This window comes from Syzygium oleosum, unplaced genomic scaffold, assembly GCF_021117445.2.
Source record: "Syzygium oleosum isolate NSW1041296 unplaced genomic scaffold, Sole_v2.1 Sole_v2.42, whole genome shotgun sequence".
NCBI classification, from domain to species: domain Eukaryota; kingdom Viridiplantae; phylum Streptophyta; class Magnoliopsida; order Myrtales; family Myrtaceae; genus Syzygium; species Syzygium oleosum.
This window is the reverse complement of record NW_026607526.1, coordinates 311,620-336,402: the sequence shown is the minus strand read 5'-3', so window position 1 is coordinate 336,402 and position 24,783 is coordinate 311,620. Positions and strand designations below refer to the sequence as shown.

The window sequence follows — 24,783 nt, the reverse complement described above, 5'->3', positions numbered from 1 at the left end:
CTTAACAAGTACCCGCGAGACACTCGTTAATAAGATCCTTTCGCAAGCCTCGGACAATTATGTCAACAGGCTCAGTCCTTAAGTAAGGTGAAATCGGGAACAAATTTCTTTGGTTGGTTGTCAATACCGTGACCTGCCATGGTTAATTAACACTTAAATCTCTTATTATCATTTGGAAGCAATCGGTCATACAATTAACTAAAAAATAGCACAACATCAACGAGCACCACAATACGTGTTCAGCATGCCCAACAAGAAAAAATATTCGATTTTCAAAATATCGAATTTGACTATAGATGTCCCGAAAAAGAAATTATAATGTTCTCAATTTTTTGATTACTTAACGAGTACCCCTTTCTCATAACATCAGTAAAATTGAAGTCACTGAAATAATCAAAAGCTCGACTCGTGTTTGGACTCAGCACTGAGTTAGCTGAGCTCCGCTCGGCTCGATCACGCCCTGTTCCCGATGATTCTTTATACGACATCCGAGGAAATCAAAGTCTAATCATCATCAACAAGTCTCATCTGGGCAAAAGACAGGGATCATCAACAGACGCGGCGAAACGCAATCGACATTCGTATGATTTCAACTCGTTTTTACATTATCATCGCTGGTTTTTCTGGCGACAAGGAGTTGGTGCCACTGGTGCGGGCCTTGGGATTTGCTCTGTTTCTCGTCACGAAGATGGCCGCCAACACGGCGAAGTTTTCTTGGGGCCTGTGCTCATCCCAGACGAGCGAGCTCGCGGTTCGTCTCGTCACGGGAACGAAGACGAACCCGAGTTCAAGCATCAGACGATCGTCTGATCCGCGACAGCTCCTCGTCGACCCGAAAAAGAACCTCTGTCTCTGTCTCTGTCTCTGTCTCTCTCTGTCTTCAAGAACTGGAGGCGGGGTCTTGGGAAAGATCGCGTCTTCCGTGATGGGGCGTCGCCAAATCTTCAACCGGAGTCTTCCCCTCCTCCGATCATTCTTGGAGGACCATGTCGTGACCCGGATTCAATCGGAGACGGAGTGCTCGTGCCAGCAGAGGAGCATGTGGGTGCAGCGATACAGGATGTAGGCGCGCGTCTTCTGCTGCTTCGCCATCTGGAGGCAGCGCTTCTTGAGGCCCGCCGCCGTCTTCCTCCGGGGCGGCGGCTGCTTCCTCCTCGGCCGCTGTTTCTCCGCCGAGAAGATGTACTGATCGATCATTCTTCCTCCTCCTCCTCCTCCTCCTGCCTTCTTCCCTCTCCTCTGTTGCGGACAAGATACGAGGATTTGGCGACGACGTAGGCGATGAGATTGAGGAACAAAACGAGGTTTGCGGACTTCTTTATAGGGAGATTTCGATGGGGGGCAAGGCACACGGGTGGTCCCCTGTTTCGGAGTTTTTCAGAGGTCATTTCTTGGAAGAAACCCGCCCGGTTGCTTTTCTTCGTATTGACCAAATTATCCCTACCCAATTGTGACGTCTTTTTCCGCCCAATTTTTTTTGTTTTTGTTTTTTGGCATCTTTAATTTTTATTTTCCCTTTCCTGAGGTGGTGCTGTGCTGGGTCATTTTGCTTCGCGTCCAAGGGCCAATTTTATAAACCCCACGGCCAAAAAGAAGGAAGAGTTACGAGAGATTTCGTGGCCCATATGGAAGCTTAGTCGCTTCTTCAAGACATCCGATATGATCGGAACGACTCGGGGGTGTTTTGTCGGGAAAGTGATGAGAAAATGCCGTGAAAGCGAATCGTCCTTCGATCCAATAAGCAGAGAACGCTTTTGGAGATTGACAATAGTCTCGAGATAACCGCAGATCCAGCGTTGGAGAGAATCGCTCGGCTTATACCCATTACTGATAAAAGATGCGAACGAATGATACGAGGACGAATTCACATGCGCCGAATTCCATCTCCATCGAGGCCACACGAGTTTGGGGGTAAAACTCTCGCCTTGACTAGAGAGAGCTCATCATCGGGTCTACGAATGAAAAAGTGCCTTTGGATAATCACACATCAAATTCCAATTTGTACACCCCGAAAGGGTAATTTAGGGGGAGGGGGGCAAATCCGTCAATGCGGCTCTCGAGTCAAAGAACAAGCGGGGGGCCCACGTTCGGAACGAGGAGAAGCCGTGTGTGTGTTGGGGGGGATGAGGACGAACCCCGAGGTGTGGGCCCCACCGCCCGACGCCGCCACGTGGAATTATTTTGTCCCCGTTATATTTACGCACGTTTTTTTTTTAAAATTTTTTAAATTCCGTTTATTTAAATATGGAGGTAGTTTAGTTTAATCCATGCTCTTGCCTTCTAGATGGTGAAAATATGGCGGCCCACAGAACTATAAAATCAGTTTTGGATCGCGAGAATTCTCGCTAAATTATTTTTTTATATATATATTTTTTCGGGGTCACAATTTATAATAAAGAAAGTCGACTCAACAGGCGCATGTGAAATTCCTCATTAATAATTAAATATATTCCTTTTTTTTTCTTTTCTTTTCTTTTCTTGGGGTCAATCTGATCCCACCGAAATGCACATTCCACTAATTTTTGTCGAGCGATTTCTAGAAGCGCTTTTTGAAAAAAAGGTGGGTAAGCGAGAGGAAGACAAAAAAAAATTTAGTTAAGGAAGAGGAAGATTATCCAAGTCTTTTGTTTCATATATAAATCTAGTTACCGAATAAATAGATGGTATATTTTATTAGATGGAACATGATACGACGATCCGATACCGATGGCTTAAATGGCATATATCCTTTGAGTCGCTTTTCGAATGGAGGCGATGAATGTCGGAAAGGCCGCCCCCGAAGCAAACGGACGGGGGTTCGAGCAGTGCCCTTACGAAACTTCTGTGTCATGGGAGGTGGGTTTGGGCAATATATCAAGCCCAATCTATAGGGTCGGTCCGGCCCGGACATGTCCGGCGATCGATCGCCTCCGACATCGAGGGCAATAACTCTCCGTTCGCCTAACGATGTTTCAAGAGGCAGAAAGAGAGAAGGAAGAATCCCAAAAAGGACGAGAGAACTTCGTGAAGCTGAAGCCGCCGCCCCACCTTACCCGCCGTGCAAATTGCGAAAAGGAGCCCTTTCATGGGCGGCGTTGGTCCCAACTCTCGTAAGCCAAAGGTCGTTGGGGTCCCACTTTGTCCCCGCGTTACTATGTAACCGATGCTCGGGTCGGCACCACTCGTGAGACAAGCGATGACGTAAGCGTAGGCGTACTATTATTCTACGGGTTAATAATACCGCGAAAAATCTCAAATTGATACACTTGCGTACCAAATTTAACGATAACTTAATTTTTTTTACCACTAAAAACTTCAAATTGTTACACCCGTGACAAATTTACCCACCAAAACTCCAAAATTATATGCTTTGTGACATGATTTGCATCTGCTAGTTCCTGTTAAATTGATTAATAAATACGAAAAATCACAAACCTAAGACATCCAGAATAAATAAAGTAGGTAAAATCCTAAATTGGTACATCCATCAATTGCGTGTAACAATTAAACTCAAAGAATTGACTATAAAATTTTAACGAAAACTAACGAAGTATAAATTTATTCCAAGCGTACCGTTTCGGGATATTTTGTAATAAAAAATTAAATATTTAAGAACCGAGTTTTTCGTGATATTAATAAAAAATATTGCAAGATATTGACCGACGCGATAGTAAAGTGCCGCCTACAACGTGACTCAGGTTTTGGCTCATGCACGGGGACCAACCTTATCCACGCCCCTGGTGTAACTGTCAACCGCGATGTCGGCCAAGCTTTCTTTTTAGAGTCAAAGGTGCACATACATTAGCCAAAGCATGTTTGGCTTCTGCTTTGTTTCTCTCGCTAGAAAAGTGCGTCCGGGACGATGCAGAGTTCGAACTCTCCCCGCACGGTCACAACCCAATTCGAATCTCGCGGCTGCTGGGAATTCTCGACTTTCCGTCTAGTCGGGACCTTGAGCTGTGTAATCTGCGCGGTCAAGTCATTCCTTTAACGCTTCGCCAATTTGCCGACTTGGGGAATTTGATGCGATATAAATTAATCGAATGACCCATGTGACGTGCTGAAATGAGGATGGACGTAACTCGAATATGAACTCGCTCGATAGTGTCGAGGGCTAATGAAGCCCCTCACCACCTAGTGTTGGAGGGGCGGCGGCGCGGCCCCTCTTCTTTACCGAACGCATGCTCGCTTCGTAATAGGAATGTGCAAGAGAACCGGGAATTGCCTGGAACGAAATCGGACTAGCTTGAAACCAGCTGTTCTCGTGGAGACTAGTCCGATTCCTAGTTCTAAGCGTGGAATGCTCACCCACCCACCCAAACCGGACCAAAAAAAAAAATTAAGAAAAATGAAAACCTTAAAATCCTTAATTTGATGCTCAATGTCCATTAACTGAGTGTTCGTCTCGTCTGACTCTCACCTTGTCTGAGTCGTATCTCTATCTTTCATTCATGGCCTTGACTCTCAATCTCAAGTTTCATCAACTCACAGCCGCACTCCCGGCCATTCATTGTCTCCCTCTCTCGCTCTTGATTATCTCTATTTGTATAAAACTTGGTGGGATCGGTTCCCAAGTGGATCCATGGAACCAACGGGCGATTCTTGATTCTAATTTTTTGAACCGATCAAGAATCACCTCCCTGGATCATGCTCACCCCTACCCTGGATTCGTGGTTTGCCTTTTTCTTTGTTTATTCGTGATTTGCCTTTTTAATTGTCTTACGACTTTATCTGGCCCTATGATGTAACGTGCCAAGTCAGATTGGAGTTTTCAACCCCAAGTGATGGAAGGACAATTACCCAACTGCAAAATTAACATAAATTAGAGCCCTTGATTGTAGACTTTGTAGTTAAAAAAGAGAAAATGAACATAAATTAGAGCCCTTGATTGTAAACTTTGTAGTTAAAAAAGAGAAAAACTTAAGGACACAATTCCACATCTCTCATCAGTCGAGGGATGAAAAGTCTTCTCGACCCAATGTTTCAGCATCAAACGGAAGAAAGTAAGGCAGAAAATTGGATGTCTGAAATCGTTGAATGATCTGATGGAGTTTGGCGTATGGGACCGATTTGGAAAATTAGCATCTGAGTTTCTTTCTCTCCAAATATAATTGGTAAAATTAAATACAAACACAAGCAACCAAGTAGCTATAGATAGTATGAACAGACACCTTAACACGTGAAAACTAGATGAAAACAGGGCGATTATGTCCGAAAGTCGAACTAAATGGATGAGTTTGGTTCAGATACGTCCCTCCGACCTTAACCAAAGAGCTGGCTGGGACTGAAACGAGAATGGAGCGAATCAAATCGAACTGGAATGATCTGTCGGTTTTCCTATACATGCTTTTCGGCTTTCGCCCGATCGAGATCAGTCCCATGTGTGTGGGTGGGTACGACAGACGGATCGATGTTTGGTCTAGAAATTTTTAAGGACAAAACACAACCGTAGTTTTGGGATCGGTCCTCGAGAGGAAATGTGGGCCGGCTTACAGAGATTTGAGGAAGAGGAAAACGCTTTTGCCTTCTTGATGGCAATGAAGCATGTGATGTGTGTGCGATAGGAGAGGAGCTGAAGCATGTGACGGAGGAGACAGTGCACACTGTCCTTATGAAGAGTTCACATCGACATTCAAAGATGCCTAATGATTTCACACGATGGAAGAGGCATGAGATCGGTATAGTAGAGTCGACAAAAACAGGAGGCGGAAAAGAGACGGACACGAGCATTGGCCAGTTCACTTTGGATTAGCCCAGAAACTAGACGAAAGTTCTTAATCAACCCGAAGTTTGTTCCAGATCATCATCGACGGTCAGATACCGCCTCTTCTTATGACGACCGTCCCCATCAGATTAACCATTTTGGACAACGAGAAGGAAATCTACCAAACTGACATCTATCTGATCCTAGTTAGGGCCGTCTCTCTGTCATTGCCTTTTGTCAACTCTAGTCAATTTCGTTCCAACACCTCGGCAACATCAGAATATCAAGTTTGCTTATTTTGTTTTTTGTCCTAGGCCTGGTATTCTCAGCTTTCACGAGCCGTTGTGTGTGACAATATTCAGATTTTCTAGTGTTCTGCAAGTAGTACCATCGACCTCAAGAAAGGCTGAAAGAACAGTCTTTGAACTTTGATAGAACAGCATACTGAATTAGAATAAAGCCAAATTGGCAGCTAAAAGTGTTTGCATGGCATTTTGTTGAAGTATTTCAGATCAGACTTATTAATAGTTATTTACCAAGCGTCGTCAGGGAACAATCCTATGTCCTCAAGTGATAATACTTGTCGAGAAGCAGCTCCGAGTATTCTCCAAAAGTGAGAGCACTCCTCGACGAGATAAGCTGAAACAGAGGAGAATTCAGAAGTGAGACACAACCTGTGGCTATGCAATCTACGGGACTGGAAAGCTACTGCAAACAAAGGCCACTACAATGCTAATATCCACCGGAAAAACAAAATGGAAACGCTAAGTTGCAGGGAATAGAGGGGCAGGATTTCCAGCAAGACCACCTCAGTGCCTCATTAGAAAGACCCCTCATATATAGGGTAAAGATTGTAGATGCCCCCACAACCGTATTGTAAAATGTCATCTAAAGCGGTCAACAGGATAAGTTCACACTCTGATGGAAGGACGACAGATGAACTCGATCTCATTTTTGAGAACACAGTAGAGATTTCTATTCAAAGTTTCGCACAATGAAAAAAACTTACTAGATCAAATTAGGCGAGAAATATTAGAAGCTTTAGGTGTTCATTTTGTATACAACAGCTGAGATAAGGAAATTGTTGACCATCTCATCTAGTTAACATTTTGTTGACAGTGAATAAGCATTACGAGCTTAAGGATTAAGAACTGAACTGATTTGAAGTGATCGCCAGAACTGCATCTGTAAGTCAACAGTAACTTTGCGAGGGCAAAATTACATCTCAATAGCCAATTTTAACTCAATTCTGGACTACCGTGTCAATTAAGTGAGTTGAGTTCTGTACGATGAGTTTCACATAGCTGCTACTAATCCGGCAGCAACAGTTCCTCCTTAGTCTACCTAGTTTTTTCAGTTGTGTAAATATTTTGGGAACATTATAATAATTTTCGGCTAACTATAGCTCATAAAGTTTATGTAGATTTGCAAAAGTTTATTTTAGATAAGAATAATATTTTGACATAAGATGGTCTGAAAGTCTCAGCATTTTATGGAAAGACTGCCTTCTCCTTTCATTATCTTTTTGAGAGAATTGGTTAAGATAAACCTACTAGCACTGAAAAACCTCTCGGAGTGCAGCTTTAGCATAGAAAGATGCATGCCTCCTAAAAGCAACATCAGGGAGGTGCAATAAAGACTCCGAATGAGCTGAATCCTTTATGATTTCCTCATTCAGACTACCATTGAACCTCTCATTGAAACTCATCGACTGCATGCTCCTACTAGAATCAAACCCCATAAGCGGAATCAACTGCAAGTTTCTCTTTAAAAAATATGAAAGCACTATCCATCATCGTGAGCTAATTATGGGGTAAATTGTATGCTTTGGCCATTGCATCTGTTAAGAGAGTCGAAAATTCAGTGGAGTATGCTGTAAGTGATGTTTGCAAGGTTGAGTCAGGTGTGCTGTAGGAGGGTTAGGTCATGTAAACCGTAGGCTGTGTGTGTGTCATAGGTTAAAAGGTATTATTATTGTCTTTCTGTCTTAGTACGCTCTATAAAAAGAGCCACTATTTAGTCTTTCATAAGTAAAGTTATTAACAATGTAGCCCTTTCTATTTTTTGGCAACTCATCAGAATTTTAAAGGTGCTGACAGTGACAATCTTATTGAGCAATGTAAGCATCATTACCTCTTTATGAATGTGCAGTTCTTCAGGAAAATTGAGCTTTTCATCCCTACAAGAAGAAAATATACATCAACCATATGCTTACTCCATATAACATTACTGCTAGGTATAAATTTCAGCAATAGTCACTGAACTCTAGTGGAATTTGCAGTTTGGCCACTAAACTTTCATTTCTATCACCCAATGCTCTTGACTTTCAAATTTTTGCAATCAATGCTCTTTAGCCAGAATCCAGCCAGTTTCCCAGCAAAGTGCTGACGTGGCGGACATGTGGTCCTTTTCAAAATTAACATCACTTGATCTTTTTTGCACTGAGATTTGCATCACGTGGTTCAAAAAATACAAGCATCCCTGACAGTGTGGTCAATTAGCATATTGCATATTTATCTTCTAGTTTTACATACCAGTCTGGCTGCATAAATAGTGCAAAAGTAGATCTGTCAACTCCAAAAGCTGCTTCCCCCTTAGGTGCCTATCAAGTATTTCGAACATCAGACTAAAATTTGATGAGGCCACAAAGCCAAAGAAAGAACGACAGAAAAATAAAGAGAAGCAGAAAAATTATCATCATCACAAAAGGTCTATGGCTTTGTCTTGGAGCAGTTCTATGGTAGCAAGTGCAATTGATGAAATGAAAAGCGCAGAAGGACCTATAGGAGGACAGAAATAATATAAAAGTCGTCAAAATAAGTTCACCTCCTGCCTAAAAGGTAGAAAGAGCTTTAATATCATCCAAGCTAATAATCAGCTCAAATCACAAAGATGCGAAGTGTTTCTAGTAATTTCAATGATAATCATCATTTGGGGGCATAAATTACCAGCCGGTTTTTTGTCCCTATCCTAAAAGATCAGAAGTTTGATAAAAAAAAAACATGAGAAGTTTCACAAGAAAGACTGCCTGTTTCATTTCGACTCTAATTTTACCTATAGAGGCACTACTGGTAGAATTTGTTGCTCCTGCAGGACAGTGTAACTTCACTAAATGGAACAGATGCAAGCACATATATCTTTTTGCCCCTTTCTGTGTCAAGGCTACAGCAGATAGAAGAGCGACCATTTAAGCTAACCTATGTTACCTTGCTTCAAACAAAAGATAATTTGTGAAACAGACGGTATGCTAAGATCAATGTACCAATAAAAGGGAGCTAGATTATACCCGGACACAATGTGGAGTTGCACAAAGATAACCTCTAGAAAGTATTTCAGTGGTTTCACCAATTTGATAACCTATCTCGTCATCTTCATAAACCACCTAATGCATTCAAAAAGAAGAGAATAGCCGAAAATAAGATAGTTGCCCTGAAGAAATGGAAAAGCCAAGGCATTCTCAGTATAATATACAGACAACCGCCATCACAGTAACAAAAGCAGTACAAGTTCATTCTTTAGAGTCAAAATGCAACATCTTTGCAAAAGTACTTCTAACAAGAAGTTTATTTTGTGTCGCCCTCCATATATGACTCTTTGTTTTGCAAACGACATTTTTTTAACCAGTTACAACTCTAGTTTTTCAATTAAAATAAAGGAAAGGTGTGACCATCTCTTGATAGCTTGTACTGATTATTTTTACAGATTATCATTCAAGCTCAATATAATTTTAATTTTTTTTTACCGCAGTAGACATCATTTTGACTTGCGAAAAATTGACATTACGCTTGTCGACGGAAGAAGTCAGGGAATATCTTTGAACAACTAATTCAAAATAAGTTGCCTCAGTCATTCATCTTTCTTTCACCAACCTGCTGATCACAACATTATTGTCTGTTAGAGGTTCCTTAATGAAAGATAAGTGGCCTTTAGTCGTTCATTTATATTTCAGGAACGTGCAGATTGCAACAATACTTGTGTTATTGTGGAACAATCTGAAGGGAGTATGTTTACTATCCAGCTAAATGACATTTAGTCACTCACTAGATTTTATTTTTTACAAAATTAAGATCCTGGTTTGGAACAAAAGGTTCATGCCCCTGTGAAAAATATAGCTCTTGGTATCTTCAATGGCAGCATAAGCATAAATGAGTTACTATTATCTAAACTTTTTCTATGATAACCAATAAAGTGGCATCCATGACAAGGCACATTTAGCATTTTGAAGCAACGTTGGAACTTAACAGAACATCAAGAATAAGGAAATATACTTTGACAATTTGCTCGGTTCGTGTTCTAATGTAAAGGCCAGCAGCACTGTCGGGACAAGGCACTTCAACTCCATCTCTCATAAAAATTGCACAGGTAAGGCCTACAGAAGGGTACCGTTATATGTAAATCAATTGATAATTAGGGACACCATGAAAGAGTTGGTTTTTTCTGACTGTCGTTACAGGATTGCTAATGAAGATCAAGCAAAAATAATGATGAGGCTATGAGCAGAATGAAGAAAGTTGAAGGCAAAGTTGTCATCAATGATTTATATGTCTAGTCCGTACAGTGCAAAAAGACTTTTTGTGTTTGGATTCTCATTATTCCCACAGATTGACAGAAGAATTACTGTTATTTAAGCATTTATTAAAAAAGCACCTTATTGATGTCTACTCACCATTCACATCATTAAACATCCATTTTGACCAAATATAAGAAACAAGGACCTGTTTCAGCAAGAAATTCATGGATCGGTTAAATCAGGCCAACTTTTCGTAAGTACCACACTGTTTCAAAGCAGGACCTTTCACGCTTTCAGAAATACTTTCATAAGCGTGGTATATACAATACGTCGAAGTTTACAGAACCAGGATGGACATTTGCAATGTCAATGCTACTATTCTCTTCTGAAATTATCTCCGACTTCAAAAGTAATATTCCAGAACATATTCCCCTAACTATGTAGCATTTTGAAGCAATTAAATTTTCTTTAGGAGATTTGTTCGTTCAACGATATGGACAAAGTTTATTTGCATCAAATGATTCTATTCTATGACAATAATTTCCAAAAGGAATAATAAACAGAGTAAACTATCTCATTTCCTCCGCCTCTAGGAAACAACGAGCTAAGAAGCAAACATTTTCAGAGACAACAAACAGCTGCAACATACTGCAACATAGACCACAAGATGGATTTATAAGTGTGGCATAATTCCAGGTTGAGCACAAATGCACGAGGCAATTCATATTTGCATTCTAGAGAGACTGATACGGTGGACCACACGTTACTTACCTGTTAGAGAACCATGATCTGTGTGCCATCCACACCAAGATGACATAGGATCATTATCTTGTTTACTTGTACTGCAAAAAAGGGTCAAAATCGGGTCATTCTATATCTGCAACTGCAGTGGATACTGCGATATAAAAATACAAGCCGTAGCTCTCTTGATCCTACAGAAGAAAGCAATTAGACTCTCTGACCAGTGAATATCCTTCTAAGACAATCTAAAATGCTTCATAAAGTAAGTGGCTCATAAGAAAGGGGGGTAGAGGAAAGCAAGACACAGCTCCTTAAGTCTACCTTATCAATCCATTTTTCTTCAACTGGATGACCTAAAATTCTTCTTTATGCATCACAGCAGACAACTAAAAGAAAATTATGACTGTTGAAAGGTACAAGAGCATCACTGCTACTTGGGTATACAGGTTAATACCTATTTTCACACAGATGATAATAAGCTATCTAATTGAGTCTTCAGCTGATAAAAGAATAACCCATATGGAAAGCAACACAAATAAGGTGATAGATCTTATCATCTTTCATGCAGTGGAAACACTAAAATGTTACTAGACGTGCTCACAAACATGAAAAACAAATGCAGGCTTGCAGTATCAAAAAAATCTGGAGAACTGCCCACTGATGGAGCTATTCAACTGTGATAAGACACATAAAACTCACCTATCTTTTGCTGGGAAATAATACAGCAAGCGACCTTTATGGCAGCGAGATCGAGAAAGTGTCTGCTCCAGGCCTTCATCACTTTGCTTTTTCATCCCTTTTGCAACTGTTCAAGTCCCCATCCAGATGTTAGGCTCTCAACTTATTAGCAAAACATAAATATGGGTGAACAAGTGAGAATTAGAGTAGTTACTAAGTCAAATAAGTCATGGAGCAATTGAGACCTCTTTTTAGGTGGAATCCATTTGAGGTATGAATAATGCTTTAGCATTTGGTAAGAAATTTGATAATCCACATAAGAATCTTGATTTAAGAGACAACTTATTAGAACAGACGATCAATTTCCACTCAAGCTTAGAGTCTTTCTTCAAGGATCTATCATTTTCAATCGCTCTCAATTGGACCTTTGGACCAGGAAATATCTTAGTTATGTTTCATGAAGTACTTTATGCAGCGTGTCAACAATACCGGATACAACTCATATTAGCTTTCTCAGACTGACAAAAAACAGACTAGTCAATATCATGGTAATTATTTTGTCCCTGTGATCCATCAAAATGAGTGCTATCAGCAATTGTCTTATTAGTGGCAGAGCAGAGACTTATTAGAGAACTACCAAAAACAATGAAGACGAAATTAGTGCAGGTCATATTTCTTAAATCAATTTCAACAGCAACACCAAAATGAAAGTTCACAGGTAAGGAACTTACCATATTGGTCGCAGTGATAAGCCACCATCAAACCAATGTCAAGGATCAGCTTTGCAAGAGCTTTGAATGCTACAGAGTAGCAAGAGGGCATCAGGGATCAGATAACCAAACAAAATAATGTACCAACTGCAACTGAAAACTGACACCGATTGTGGCTAATATATTATGGAATAATGATTTTCGCTTGGGACTGGTCATGCAACAAATCAAGCCAATGTAAAATTGACCCTTCATTATCAACTGTATAGATCTTGAGAAAAGGCAGTAAACTCTATCTGATAATGAGAGCAGTCATACCTAGTTCAAGTTCTGGTAGTGCCCTGGTAGGCCATATATTTGATCCGCAATATGATGGATAACTATAATAAAACATAACGCGAAGAATAATCACATTAAAATACATTCTTTAAAGGTGAATATAGACTATTTAATTTAGAAATACTTCAGCAACTCCAGCCAACTGAAGAAATTAAAATAGGACAAAGAAACCTGATCTGGAAGACCACTAGATTTTTTTTTAATACTTTAATATTGAAAAAATCCCTCCCCAACCACCTTTTTGGATCTATCCCAAGGAGTTGAAAACAAGCCCGAGCTTTAGTAAAGTTACTAGCGATATCCTTATTTTAGCACCAGACTAACCTAAAGAAGATGCACACTACTTCTGTTGACAAATGATACATGAGATATATTACAGGGCACCACATTAAATGAAGAAAACAACTTCTATTCTTCTAGTCCTGCAATTTCATTGTCATTCTCCAGAAAATGTTGTTTGAGGATTGGAGCTGTAAAATGACAAAATCCTAATTTTTGCAAATAACTGGTGAAAGAAGATCACGTCCTTCAAGTAACCAAAGATCATTCTCTTGCGCTTGCTAAAATTAATAACTTAGGATCGAGCTAGCTAGAACACCATATAGTTTAATGCCTTCCTTACTGCGTAATCAAAGATTCCTCCATAGTAGGTACATCCAGAAGTGGATTTGCATAGAAGGAGCCTTTCAACATATCTGCATTTTAGCAAGTAAGCTGTCAGCTGGTTTCTTGATACATTATGACAAACTTTCATACGACCTCACTTGAATGATTGAGTAAAAAAGAACAACTTAATTTCTAAGACACATGCTACTCAATTGATAGGCAATCGTTTCAGTGACTTCAAAGCAAGTCCCACATTCTTATAATAGATTGGTTTTTATTATAGAATGATACTTATAATTTAACTAATTGATGACATGAATGTTGCAAAACATAAACAAAACAAGTCTATAGTGCATAATGCAAATTTTGACCATCCAGGCTGGGTGTGTTTGTAGCATAATAAAAAGTCCTTTTTTGCTTTCCCATTAAAATTTGAAATATTATATAAATTTCAAAGAATAACGATATGATAGATATATATGTGATTCTACATGTTAATATTTGTATATCGTGAAAAGTTTTTCAAATTTTAAAAACGTCAAAGAGCATAAGCCGCAAGGTTCATATTAAGCAAATAGAAAAAACCAAAGGTCAATCCAAACAAACCCCAGCACTTGTATTTTCTGGAATTAGCCCAAACACCTAAGCTAAACTACGAGTAAATCTGCACTGGAGCAACCGGTCTTAAATATAAGATTTGCAATCCTTCAACTTGAACTATGCAACTCTATATACTATTGACAATGTTCCTACCTATTATCATATAGTAGAGATTGTACAAAATAAGATATCCAAGCAGCAACTAGACTTCAGTGCAGTCCCATTCAAATATCAATTCCTGTATTATCCGTTTTTGCTGAAAATTCCTGTATTATCACAACAAAGCAATTTACTACTGTTCTTGTTATTTTATTTGTCTTTCTTAAATGCATAAAAAATCTTGGAGGCTTCAAGATCCCAAGTAACTGGAGTAAAGCTTTCAACAGTGTTGCTTGTTTTCTTTCTCTTTCCTTGGAGATAGTAATATGCCTAATCAAAGTACCAAGGCCAATTCAAATGCCCCATCATTAGATTACACCAACTCAACCATTAAGTCCTATCTAGATAGACTTTTACCTTTTGCTTTTTGCTTAATCTAAATCTTGCCATGGAGACATTTTGACTTTTTCTTAACTTGAAACACCTGAAACTTTCACAATATATAAATGTTGACACATGGATCACATAGAATTTTTCATAATTGTTTAAAGTACTTTGGTGAGGAAGTAAACAAGTACTTTTTGCTTTAGCTTAAGTCTAAACAAACAGCCCTAAAATAGAATTTATTAGTAGGGGGTACCTGGTTTCCCAGATTCAAGCTTCTCCTTGCCATGGCTCCACCCATAATTATACCTACAAATACGTACGTAATTTCAGCCTAAGGAATCAAGCATAAAAAAGCAATCCAACATGAAGATGCTCCAACAACCTGGACATGAGAAGAAACTATCTAATATGATTTAATTGAATTCATAGAAGAAGTTGACCATCGAGTATGATACACAACTTTCACGCCACAAGACAATTCAGAGAAAACACACCAGATGATGGAGATGAAAACTACCAACACATCAATTGTTCCAAAATTGGACTGGAGAAAGGAAGAAAGGGACAGAGGGAGAAGGTATCATCAATTTTGCAGGAAGAGAAATTCTTTCTCCATTCTATAAAAAGATGTTACCCTTGACAGGAGAAATGAAGGAAAACGTCGTGTTCCTATACTCGACGTTATAGACAGGACAAGCATCTAAAACCATTCTCTAATTTTTGTTTTCCTTTCTCTTACACCAGAAATTATGAACTGAACTCCTTGTACTAATTACAGAACACTTTAGTGATTCTACGCTCATTTCCTCTCTCAAAACCACCAATAGCTGGTCTCTTACTATGCAATCAATTACCATAATGGTGATAGCAACAGGGACCTTGTGTAATCCAAATCTCCAGCAAACCATGAGAAATCAACAGTTCCAAGTTAATTAAAATAGCAATTGAATTTCATACTTTTTTACCACAAATCATTTTATTTTGCCTCGCGCACTGTCTTATTGACTTTCAATATACTTGCAGACCATATTAAAGTGAATCAGTAACAACAACACCACACAGTGAAATCATCTTTAGGCTCTCGTAAAGCACCAGATATGACTGAGTCAGAAAGTACATGTGTTTGGGTGTACTTTCGTAAAGCTGCATCTGCTTTGAACAGCTATAACAACTTCAATGAAAAGTTTGGAAAGCCTTAAAAAAGTAGACAGGTGCAATTCCAAGCAGTTAAAAGTTAATTTGTAAAAAGCAAGTTCCAACTCCAAAAATCCATATATAAAGGTCCTTTTACATAAATTCATTTTCTATTTTTTTCTTAACAACATACTGATCATCCACTTGATTAATAATTAGCAACACAGTCTAAGATCTCTTGCCAATTACAAAAACAGCTGCCATTATAGCACATTATAGCCAGTAAATCACCAAAATTTACAGCATTACTATAAAAAATATTTCCAGTAACAGATGCTCATAAGGCTTAAAACCAACATGGCCCTGAATGAAATCTATTCTTTCAACGATTAGGACAATGTATTAGCAAAAACTTTAAGTCCATTACAATGCAAAGAAAAATGCAACAAAAATCACTGAACAAAGTATGGTAAAAGTAAAAACAATCATGAATCTGTGTCTTTGAATAGTGAAGTTCCAGGTAAAATATAACCTATACGTAATACTTTCTACTTAAGAACCTTGTCCATTGGACAATGTACAGAATCTAGTTGTCAGCTCTATCTACCAAACTAAGCTATATGGGAAAGTGAAATCAATAATAGAAGTGAAGCAGACATTGATTTGTGGGAGCATATACTAACGAATTAAGATTTAAGAGACGTATAATACTTGGGAGGCATTCTCACGCATTACCTGCTACTGGGATCTTCAAGTTCTTTCTTCGTCTCCTCAGGAAGGTTGGCCAATCTTGCATAATAGATTAGAGAATAAGATCAATGAGATGAAATATAAATTATGACCTCAAGTATCTTCCCTCATAAATACAATACAATAATGAAGCAAACACAATCCTGTCTAAACTTATACCTTGGCGAAAGATGCAGAAGACTTTGACGCAATGATAGGTATCCAGGAACCTACACCGATACGGCAATGAAACTTAACGAAAGTTCTCAATATACTCTGGAAGGAATAGATGAAGCACAACAGAACACCGATGCAATATCTATGGCTGCGGCCTCAGCATAATACTTTGCCAGTTCAGACTAATTTACCCGCATACAAGGGCCTCCAAACTCAAAATAGTGTCAGTGACAAACACATGAAGTTGCACATACATATTCAATACAGGACAGCAAAGCACATGTACATGCATTACTGGTCACTGCCGAGTGCGAACAACCATGATTCAACAACGATTGATCCTCAGCAATTCATTCCGAACAAACTTGAGCGCACACTAGCAGACCTTGTCGTTAGATTTCTAGAACAAACACAGTGCATCTAAAACCAATCCCCTAACCAGCACAGCAACCTAAACATCCAAATCAAGCCACTCAATTCAGACTGAACCGTGACACGTCGATACGTCACCGGTACATGCACAAGCGCACACTCGAACGCCTGAAGTAAGAAAAGACAAAGCACGAACTAATAGGAAGACGAAGAGGAAGAAGATCGTCCATACGTCCGAAATCGATATGATCCCGAGGCCGTTCGGTCCAAATCCTTGCTCTATCTTCAGCGACAGATCAGCATCCCTGTCCTGCTCCGACAGCCGAAACCACAACGCAACAAAATCACGCCCCTACCTACAGGAAAACCATGGAAAAAGGACAAAGCGAAGGAAGAAGTCCGCCCGCGAGCGGCCACGGAATCAGCGTACGATCCCACCTTGATGTCGGAGTAGGAGATGGTGACGGGGCGGACGGCAGGGCAAGCGGCCTCCGGCGAGCAGGACATGGTCACCGGAGTTGGCGGCGGTCCGGCGGCGGCGGGCGGCGGGCGGCGAGGCGAAAAGCGCGGGAGGGAATTGGATTCTCCGAGAGGGAGGAAGCGCGAGCGATGTTATGGTGGAAGGGAACGAAGCTGCTGGGGGAAGTCAAGGGAAGTGTCAACGGAGATTCAAATGCGAGGGAATATATAAAAAGCATCGAATTTTTTTGGACGTACACGCAGGGTTGGCCATTCTTTTTAATACTTATGCCTCCTTAAATTTTAATTTAATTTAAATACGACGTACTTTTTTTTTTTTTGAGGGGCGAGGGTATTGGAAATCGTAAAGCTTGTCACTTAAGTGCAATTGAACCATAAAAATTTCAAAAAGTATAATTAAATCTTAAGACTTGTCACGAAAGTGCAATTGAGTCCTAAAACTTTTAAAAAGAGCAATCAAGTCCCAAAACTTATCGAATTGATCAAATCAAGTCTTTCCATTGATCGAGTTTTTTGAAAGTTTTAGGATTCGATTACACTTTCGTGATAAGTTTTAGCATTCGATTGCACTTTTCAAAAATTTTAGGACTCGATTGTACTTTCGTGAGAAGTCTTAGGACTTTCTTCGTACTTATAAGATGTTTTGACTAAACGCGGTGTACGTGGGAGGGGACGTTTATTTAATTGTATACTCCACCATCGGTGCACGTAGGAATTATTTTAAAGCTTGATAATGACTCTAGTCAGGGCGGGTGGCTAAGATTGGGTTTTAGTATATTATCACAATTTGCAGATATTAATATAGTAAGTAGTCATCTATTGTCTCAATATCGAAAGGGACAGATGAATTCTCAATTTTTAAAATCTCCTTTGTTCATTTTATTTTTTGTTCCTATTTAATATACTTTAAGTTTCACACAACTATCGCTTTCCATGCCTCTGCCGTTGAAAAACCGGTTTAATCTTTGGAGACTGCTTTGTACCTTCACATCAATTATATTTTATATCGCTATTCGTGAAAATACCATTATCTATTTGGGTAAATACCGCGAAAAATCTCAAATTGATACACCCATGACAAATCTACAACAGACTAATTTTTGGATCACCAAAAACCCCATATTGATATACACGTGATACATTTACACTCCATGAGCTTCTGTCAAATTTTACCGTGAAATTCCTGAGCTAGATGATACATGACAATAACTCAAATGACATGGAAAGTCCATGATTTCCCAATTTGGCTAAAATTTCACAAGTGCACCGATTTTGAGTTATTAGTTTGTGGAAATTTTGTCACAAGTATGCCAGTTTATGGATTTTGATGACTCAAAAATTAATTTAAGGTAAATTTCACACAGGTATAGTAGTTTGGGGTTTATCATGGTATAAACCCTTTTCTTTTAAAAAAAATGCCAATCTTCGGTCCTAAATGAATTTCCTAAAAACCAAACTAGTCAACCCTAAGCAAGATATTGAAATGAATTTCCTAAATCATCATGCCTATCCAAAATACTCAAAACCGACTAAAAACCAAACTAGTCAACCCTAAGCAAGATATTGAAATGAATTTGCAAAGAGAGGTATGTGGATGATATTTGTAAAAGATATATGTAACTGATCATTGGATAAAAAAAATCAAGCATGTTTCCACATATTTTCATGCAAAAAATATTTTGCTGGTGCATTCGTTTCACGAAAAATCAATGATTTGAAAAACATTTTAAAAAAAATGACCACCTATATCGCTTATAAAAATAAATGAACAAAACATATTATTATCATATATGAAATTGTTTTGACTTAAATTGTTATCTGACGATAAAAATATTTTTCATCGATTAATTATTTTTAAAATTATAACCACTCATTTTTTTTAAATATTTTCCGAATCATTGCACCCTACCTTTCACGTAAGCTCCAAATAAGGGAAACGAAGTGGATTTGGCGCCTAACTTTAGCAACCTTTTTGCACCAGCACTACCTACTCATGTCGTCGCTGAAGCAAATTCTAACTCATGAGCGTCACGTAACGAGCCTCTTACAATGAGAACAAAAACCAAAGAAGAACAGTCCCTGAAGCAATTCCAACTCACGAGCGCCAAGTAACCAGCCTTGACAATGACAGCAAGATCAAAGAAAAAAGAGTCCATCCCTGCCAATCGGAAGATAAACGTTTTCTGCAGCTCGAACCGATCGCTCTCAAATGGAAAAGAAGTAATTATTGACGCGGGATAGGATAGCCCCGGTTCGATGAGACAAGGCCACTTGCTACACAGACCCGACGTTGATTTAAGGACCTAGAATAAATCGCAATACACGTTGCACTGTCCTAATTGCTAGTCGTGAAATACCCGCGAAATCCTCCAAGGACCGAGCCATAAATGGCGGGTGTATCGGTAGTGAGTTTTGGCAGTCTAAAGTTGCATCCTCTAACTCCAACTGAAGGCAAAACGTAAAAAGCTACAGCCCCATCACATGTTGAAGGGTAGAGAATGAGCACATAGGACTTCTTATTCCTCAGCATTTGCAGCAGTTCTAGTTATTCAACTGCAGGGCAGAGCTCCAACTCTCAAGTCCTCGACCCCTTGGCCCAGCGGTCCGAAGAGAGAGTCCACCTCGCGATGATCGACCTCGTCCAAGGTCGGAGGTTGCCATTTTGGTTTCTGCAGAAACAACCATCATTATAACTAGGGATGCATTCATATAACCACGAAGAAAAGTTTCTCATGAAAAAGTTTGTTTTTAGCAGAAAAGCAGACGATGGCAAGAAGATAACGGAGAATTTGCATGTAAAGAATCTTGACACATCAAAGGAATACTAGAGAAGTTTCTATGGCCAATTCAGATCCATCCTCTTCCAATAAGGAGAAGCCACGATGATCTGAAAACATTCGATAATTATAAGAGGGTTTTTATTTTATTTGACTCGCATACTATGACTGATACCCAAAGATTACGATCATGCATATAGATATTGAAGTAGATTTTATCAACTGATAATTTCATCAACCTACATGACCAAAAGAAAATAAGAAATGGTGTACAAGAGTAAGGACTGAACCTGATCCTTATCCACCAAAACTGCACGGACACCTTCAGCAAAGTCATTTCGAAGCGATGACCTCAGGGCAATGCGATATTCAGTTTTCATCACACCGCTTAGCTGGAAATAGTGGTTTAAGGAAGAATTTAACATTTTATTCCACCAAATTATCATTCTGAAATCATTTAAAGTTGCAGGCAAAAGAATAGAACACGGATGCTCACTCACAGTTGATAAATCGCTGTCTCTTTTCCCAAAGGCTGATGCAACTCTAGAGAAATAGTTTTGTGTTAAGCAAAGAGAGAAAGGAGCTCCTTTTCCCAGACCCTGAAGAGCATCACTAGCCCACTCAACCACTAAATAGAGAACAATGAGATATTAGTGTTACTAATTGACCCAATAAAACCATACTTAAAACTTCGCCCAATCATAACATAGAAAAGGTATTGGGTAGACAGAGCAATGTAAAGTCAATGGTTAATATATCCCCAGTTAATATCTAGGGACCGGAATTGTGTTACCTTTGGGTTCGGGATTCAGTTTATGCCTTTCCAGGTCTTTCATTATCTCAATAACAGATTTATTTGCACCAAAGCAAGAAACAATATGAGGCAAAAGCAATTTTAATTGAGCCTCTGATTCGAGATCTCCACTGTATCGTGCCAAAAGTGTTTCAATATCATCATAAGGATCGCCAGAACTGCATCAATCGTGCAAAAGAACTTTCTTTAGAGCCACTAACATAAACCAACAGGAAAGTCAATTTGTCAATTATCAAATACAATAGAAATATTCTCTTGGTCTTCTTCTGTTGTTTTTTTCCTTTTTTCCTTTGTTTACCTGATGGTGGCATAACTCATCTTCAACATCCTATACAAGAAAAACCGGCTATGCTAGAGAGATACACCGCCATGACATGAACATGTAAACCACCTTAAACTTCATTTCAGGTAGTGAACATAATGAAGCAGCGCCTTTGAACATTGCTAATTTTGTAGATGCCAGAATGAAGAGAACATTAAAAGCTCGTGTTAAAAAATTCAGAGAGGGGGATGCGATGCCGTATGTATCATCAATTCCAGAGCGAGAGAAGATTATCAAAGAAGATTGCTAACTGAGCAGCTCCTTACAAGGAATTTGTTAAGAGGGCCTCCTTCAAGGAACCTAGTTTTCCAGATGGCACGTAGTGTGTTCCCAGGCCAACATATAGTGCATCAGAGGGTGTTGAGATCCTACTTCCAGTCATTCCAAGATAGGCACCTGTAAGTTACAAAATATAGACATTTTAAGCAACTGCAATGATGGAAAGAATTAGTGAAGAGATAACAATAAACCCTATGGCCAGTCCCCACAATCATTGGAGCTTAGCATGATGAACTGACCAAACAAACCCCTATTTTATGAGAAGCACCTGTTTTAATTATGCCGTCATATATTTCCACTGGTCAAAGTCAACAAAAAGGTCTATTCCCAAAAAATGGCAGTCAGACATATTGGACACCACAAACCATTGGAAGAGAAGGTTGACATATTGTAAATCTTAATAAATGAGAATCTGATGAACTACTGTTGATGATAACATCCTTTAGAGGACGACGAAAATGTCATCTGATTTCAGTTTTCCGTGGTCAAAATCATCCATGTGAGATCCCTTTTATAACTTCATTGACCAACTTCTTTGCCCACTGAATATGCTCCTAACTCAAGAAGACACAGGTCACTCGATTTGTCAGATCACTTACCAACTGATCCTCCTCCAGGACTTTTAGCAGCTATATATGAGAATCCCACATCTGGAAAAAGACCGATCCCATTTTCTGGCATGGCCAGAACGGTCCTCTGAGATCATCATGATTTGACAATGTCAAAGAAGAATCTGACTTTTCAAACACATGTTAAAACAAACTTAGCATAAAACTAAACACATACCTCTGTTACTACTCGAAAGCGGCCATGACCAGACAGGCCGATTCCAAATCCCATGGTGATACCATCCATAAAGCATATGTATGGCTTCTTGTACTCTGATATTTTGCATATCAAGGAATATTCTGCAGTGAACACCTGAATATAACGCTAGTTATTAACTGCAGGCACTGAAAAAACATGTGATACAAAGGCAATATGAGGATAAAAACCGCATCTCAGAGATTAGCCATACTTCAAACCATTGAGAAGTAAATAGAAAACAAAATAGCGCGATGTCAGATGGATTCACGAGTGGAAGGGGAAAGTTCTTTAGAAAACAGCACATACAAAGAGAATTTGTGAAATTACACAGCAGGAAAGGTGTTCCAGTTTCGAAACATGTCACGTGATGTGCAGATTGACATGACTGCATTTTCCTGTACATATATTGACAGAGATCAAAGTCTCATTAACATTCTTTTGGAACTAAAATGCTCTTCTTTTCTATTTGCAAATAGTGTTGCAACTATTGACCAAAAACTATAGTAGAAGGAAGCATAGGAAAACAATCCTGAATATAGCAAACAGAAGGAGGGGCATAAAAAACAATATAAACCTAACTACAATGCAAGCTGAAAATCTTTTTGCACAACTTTGGACATAACAAATTCCAGCTTCATCAAAAGGCACTTCCTTCCATAGGCAAAAAATTATTGAATTCGTTCCAACCTCTGCATACCACTCATACAGTCAATGTATGGCTGGCCCTATCCTGTTGGAATTACACATTTTTCAGTTGGATCAAACTCATAAATGTTTGAATCATTTCAATCTTTTTCTGATGGTTTCAAAGGTTATAACAAGGTCTAACATCAGGTTTCCTACAGTGAATGCAAACAGATAGGAACACGTGTATTACTAGGAGCAGGAATGCAATCACATAGGTTAAAAATTGCTGCAGACTGCAGAGATCGCAAATGTGCAAGAGGATATAACAAAACCTCAATCACATCTGACAACTGCTTTTTGGTTGTTATTCGCTTCACATCACCACCTGCAGATAAACAGAGTTCTGCGTAATTGTTTGAACAAGCACCATCCAAGCAATTCAAGTTGGCAAGTAGCAGGAGAAAGGATTTGTGACACATAGACCAATAACCACGCCTTGGGAAGGAAAAAGGCCCAACCAGAGAGCACAAAAAAATTGTCAACACGAACTTATTCAAATCATCAACCATGTAGAAAAGAGTATTACGGAAAAGCACTACCAGAAAATGTTTGCACAACTATTATCCTTTTAGGCATTATCATCAAGACCACCCCTCACCTGACGTATTAAGGTAAATGAAATTCCAATGACGAATTACCTAGGAAATAACCTAAGAGACAAGACTACATAATGCCCACTGGATAAGCATCCCAAGAAAGATAGAGTTCATCACACCGCCAAATTAAGGGAGAAAAATCCTCTCCAGGTTACCTGCGGAGAAAGCGCGAGGTGAGCTGCTCTCCACCAGGACACATTTCACATTCGGATCGGATTCCCATAGGTCAAGAAAGCTTGCGTACCTCAAATCCATATCTGCATCAAAAGTAGCTCCAAATCATAAGATCTACCAGGAGAGAATGTTAGAATTTAGAAACGTCAACTTTCTTTTATAAGAGTAGCTTAAAACATCTGGAGAACGCGGTCATTGCTCATACCACAATTTATTATTCTTATTTGGGTCCTTGGTGGAAGTCTGCTAATCCAACCTCAAGTGGACTCCAGAATTCAAGCCCAACAACATACCCAGTCGGATCCACATACACTCGCACCTCATCGGCTTGATAATTACTAGTAAAAATTAAGATCAATCTTATTCTTGGCAGGCCAATGCACTTAAAAGTAGACCGCCTGCTCCCTGTAATGAGACATCGGACTTTGCCAGAGAACCCAACAATGTCCAAGGAATAACTGACAGGATGCTGTCCGAACTTCTTCATTTCACAACAAGGACAGTGAAAACTTGCGCCACAACAACATATGAGCTAATCATGCCTCTCAACTACAAACGTAACCGGTAATTACGCAGCTGCATTGCTTCGCAACACTAAACAATTACAACCAAACACATGCAAATGATCAACAAAACGTCACGACCATTGACCCACCATTCCCTAAAGTCGTGTCACACCTCAAAACATAAAACCAAAACGAAAAGAAGCACTAGCAGTCCCAATTCGAGAGTACCGAGGTTCATGGCATTGAGGGCCTTGGGACGGTCGAGGGTAATGACGGCGACGCCGTTCGGGTGCACGGAACCTCGGACGAAGTCCTCCGCCGCCGCCGCAGCAGCCATGGCCTCGAAGCTCCGGCGAGGGGAGGAGAAGCTGAGAGTGTCGAGGAAGCGAGTTGAGACCAACGACGATGTGCCCAACAAGCGAGAAGCCCCGACCAGGCTTCTCATCACGCTCGCGCTCGGAGGAGGGTGGTGGTCCAGCTAATCAAAGCCGCCTCGTTATTCACGCAGCATTGATGCCGGAAGAGTAGGAGCGAGAGCCCACGAGCGACAGGCGGTAGGTGAACAACCAGCCATAG

At 39.6% G+C, this 24,783-nt stretch overlaps 2 protein-coding genes across 3 annotated transcripts; both read right to left on the bottom strand.

Annotated features, from left to right (window-relative positions):
• Window positions 1-4,846: 4,846 nt before the first annotated feature.
• On the bottom strand, window positions 4,847-17,435 carry LOC115689482 (uncharacterized). 2 transcript variants are annotated; one of them, XM_056306252.1, is made up of 16 exons: window positions 17,204-17,435; window positions 16,998-17,075; window positions 16,397-16,446; window positions 16,223-16,276; window positions 14,607-14,659; window positions 13,284-13,356; window positions 12,641-12,702; window positions 12,344-12,412; window positions 11,634-11,739; window positions 10,965-11,035; window positions 9,952-10,052; window positions 8,970-9,065; window positions 8,218-8,285; window positions 7,817-7,862; window positions 6,220-6,322; window positions 4,847-6,058 (listed from the first exon to the last, which is right to left on the bottom strand). In XM_056306252.1, exons 1-15 carry the CDS (start codon window positions 17,270-17,272, stop codon window positions 6,242-6,244), a joined length of 1,077 nt encoding a protein of 358 aa, XP_056162227.1. In that variant the 5' UTR covers window positions 17,273-17,435; the 3' UTR covers window positions 4,847-6,058; window positions 6,220-6,241. The 2 variants fall into 2 exon arrangements, with proteins under 2 accessions (XP_056162227.1, XP_056162228.1); XM_056306253.1 differs by lacking the exons at window positions 4,847-6,058; window positions 8,970-9,065 and having other exon boundaries at window positions 6,111-6,322.
• A 1,838-nt stretch (window positions 17,436-19,273) lies between these two features.
• LOC115689486 (3-hydroxyisobutyryl-CoA hydrolase-like protein 3, mitochondrial) lies at window positions 19,274-24,783 on the bottom strand. The gene is made up of 10 exons (XM_056306296.1): window positions 24,436-24,783; window positions 23,683-23,784; window positions 23,204-23,256; window positions 22,224-22,358; window positions 22,037-22,133; window positions 21,425-21,554; window positions 20,816-20,994; window positions 20,523-20,650; window positions 20,313-20,414; window positions 19,274-19,914 (listed from the first exon to the last, which is right to left on the bottom strand). The coding sequence occupies exons 1-10, from the start codon at window positions 24,650-24,652 to the stop codon at window positions 19,795-19,797; spliced, it is 1,263 nt and encodes a 420-aa protein (XP_056162271.1). The 5' UTR covers window positions 24,653-24,783; the 3' UTR covers window positions 19,274-19,794.

Coding starts and splice junctions, on each gene's coding strand:
- LOC115689482 (XM_056306252.1), bottom strand. CDS start 17,272: ATGTCCTGCTCGCCGGAGGCCGCTTGCCCTGCCGTCCGCCCCGTCACC. Junction 17,076..17,203: donor TCTCCTACTCCGACATCAAG/GTGGGATCGTAC, acceptor CTGTCGGAGCAG/GACAGGGATGCTGATCTGTC. Junction 16,447..16,997: donor GGATCATATCGATTTCGGAC/GTATGGACGATC, acceptor GTATCGGTGTAG/GTTCCTGGATACCTATCATT.
- LOC115689486 (XM_056306296.1), bottom strand. CDS start 24,652: ATGAGAAGCCTGGTCGGGGCTTCTCGCTTGTTGGGCACATCGTCGTTG. Junction 23,257..23,682: donor ACCTCGCGCTTTCTCCGCAG/GTAACCTGGAGA, acceptor GTTTATCTGCAG/GTGGTGATGTGAAGCGAATA. Junction 22,359..23,203: donor AGTTGTCAGATGTGATTGAG/GTTTTGTTATAT, acceptor CGTTATATTCAG/GTGTTCACTGCAGAATATTC.